Source organism: Nicotiana tabacum, chromosome 21 (genome assembly GCF_000715075.1).
Source record: "Nicotiana tabacum cultivar K326 chromosome 21, ASM71507v2, whole genome shotgun sequence".
NCBI lineage: Eukaryota > Viridiplantae > Streptophyta > Magnoliopsida > Solanales > Solanaceae > Nicotiana > Nicotiana tabacum.
The window spans coordinates 46,320,703-46,321,950 of NC_134100.1; the positions used below are offsets into that span (position 1 = coordinate 46,320,703).

Here is a 1,248-nt window from a genome sequence, read left to right on the forward strand (position 1 = left end):
TGACTAACATAGCATGAACATAACACCAACCATAACCTCGTAAGCATTACATTAACGAATAGGAGCATCATTACAATAAAACTGTACAAGTTGAACATAATTTATAATGTAAGTTCTTAACATTCTTTCAAAACACAGCTACATAATAAAAAATAATGAGGGTATTTCCTTTTCATCTCTTTCTCGGCCTCCCAGGTGGGCTCTTCAACTTGTTGGTTTTGCCATAGCACTTTCACGGAGGCAATCTCTTTATTCCTCAGCTTTCAAACTTGTCTATAAGGAATGGAAACCGGAATTTTCTCATTAGTCAATTCTTCATTAACCTCAACAGTCTCTACCAGAACGATGAGTGATGGGTCTTCAGCCACCTTCTTCAACATAGACTCATGATTCTCCGGGTGCACTAAAGACATTTTTGGAGGTAGCTCAAGCATGTAAGCCTCCTGTCCAATCCTCTGAATGATTTTGTATGGTCCGATATACCTTTGACTCACTTTCCCTCTCTTCCCAAATCGCACACCTTTCATGGGGGAAACCTTCAAGAATACCCAGCAATCCTCTTGGAACTTCAAATCTCTGCGGTGCACATCTGAGTATGAGTTTTGGCGACTCTGAGCGGTTTTCAACTGTTCCTTAATGATCTTAACCTTCTCCATAGCCTGATGCACGAGATCTGGCCCTATCAATTTTTCTTCCCACCTTCGAACCAACCAATGGGAGATCTACATCTTCAACCATATAAAGCTTCGAACGACGCCATTTCCAACGTGAGCCCACCTCGATACCATAAAACCTCAAATTCTTGGTAAACGTTTATGGGGCCTTATAGGTAAATAAACGTATATAGACTAGAACCTTTTTCCAAACCATCCCTACACAGCTAGTGATGTAAGAAACATGAAGATCTCATAATCACTCACCCAACCAACAAGTCATACCAACTTCACATGGGCACATACCTCGCAATCTAAACCCAACAAGCACAACTCGAATATGACTGAATATGGAAAGAGAAACACACGAGAGAACTACCGAAGAAGTTCAACAAATACAACTCTCCATTGGTATCATACTACGAATCCATTCCACAAGGGAGAAACAAAACATATGAACTAATCACAAGGATCTCATCGTAATATAACTCTACCGCAGCACGTAGCCCGGTCCAAACATACCATCCCACACAAAAACATGAGGATCCCATCCTCAGCCCTAAATCACAAGTAGAATACACATCACACCAACCAA

The 1,248-nt window shown here is 40.9% G+C and overlaps 1 protein-coding gene across 1 annotated transcript; it reads right to left on the bottom strand.

Annotated features, from left to right (window-relative positions):
• Positions 1-263: 263 nt before the first annotated feature.
• LOC142175217 (uncharacterized) lies at positions 264-656 on the bottom strand. The gene has a single exon (XM_075241796.1). The coding sequence runs from the start codon at positions 654-656 to the stop codon at positions 264-266; it is 393 nt and encodes a 130-aa protein (XP_075097897.1).
• Positions 657-1,248: the final 592 nt, after the last annotated feature.

Bases quoted from the DNA above. Each gene is read 5' to 3' on its own strand.
- LOC142175217 (XM_075241796.1), bottom strand. From the start codon at position 656: ATGGAGAAGGTTAAGATCATTAAGGAACAGTTGAAAACCGCTCAGAGT.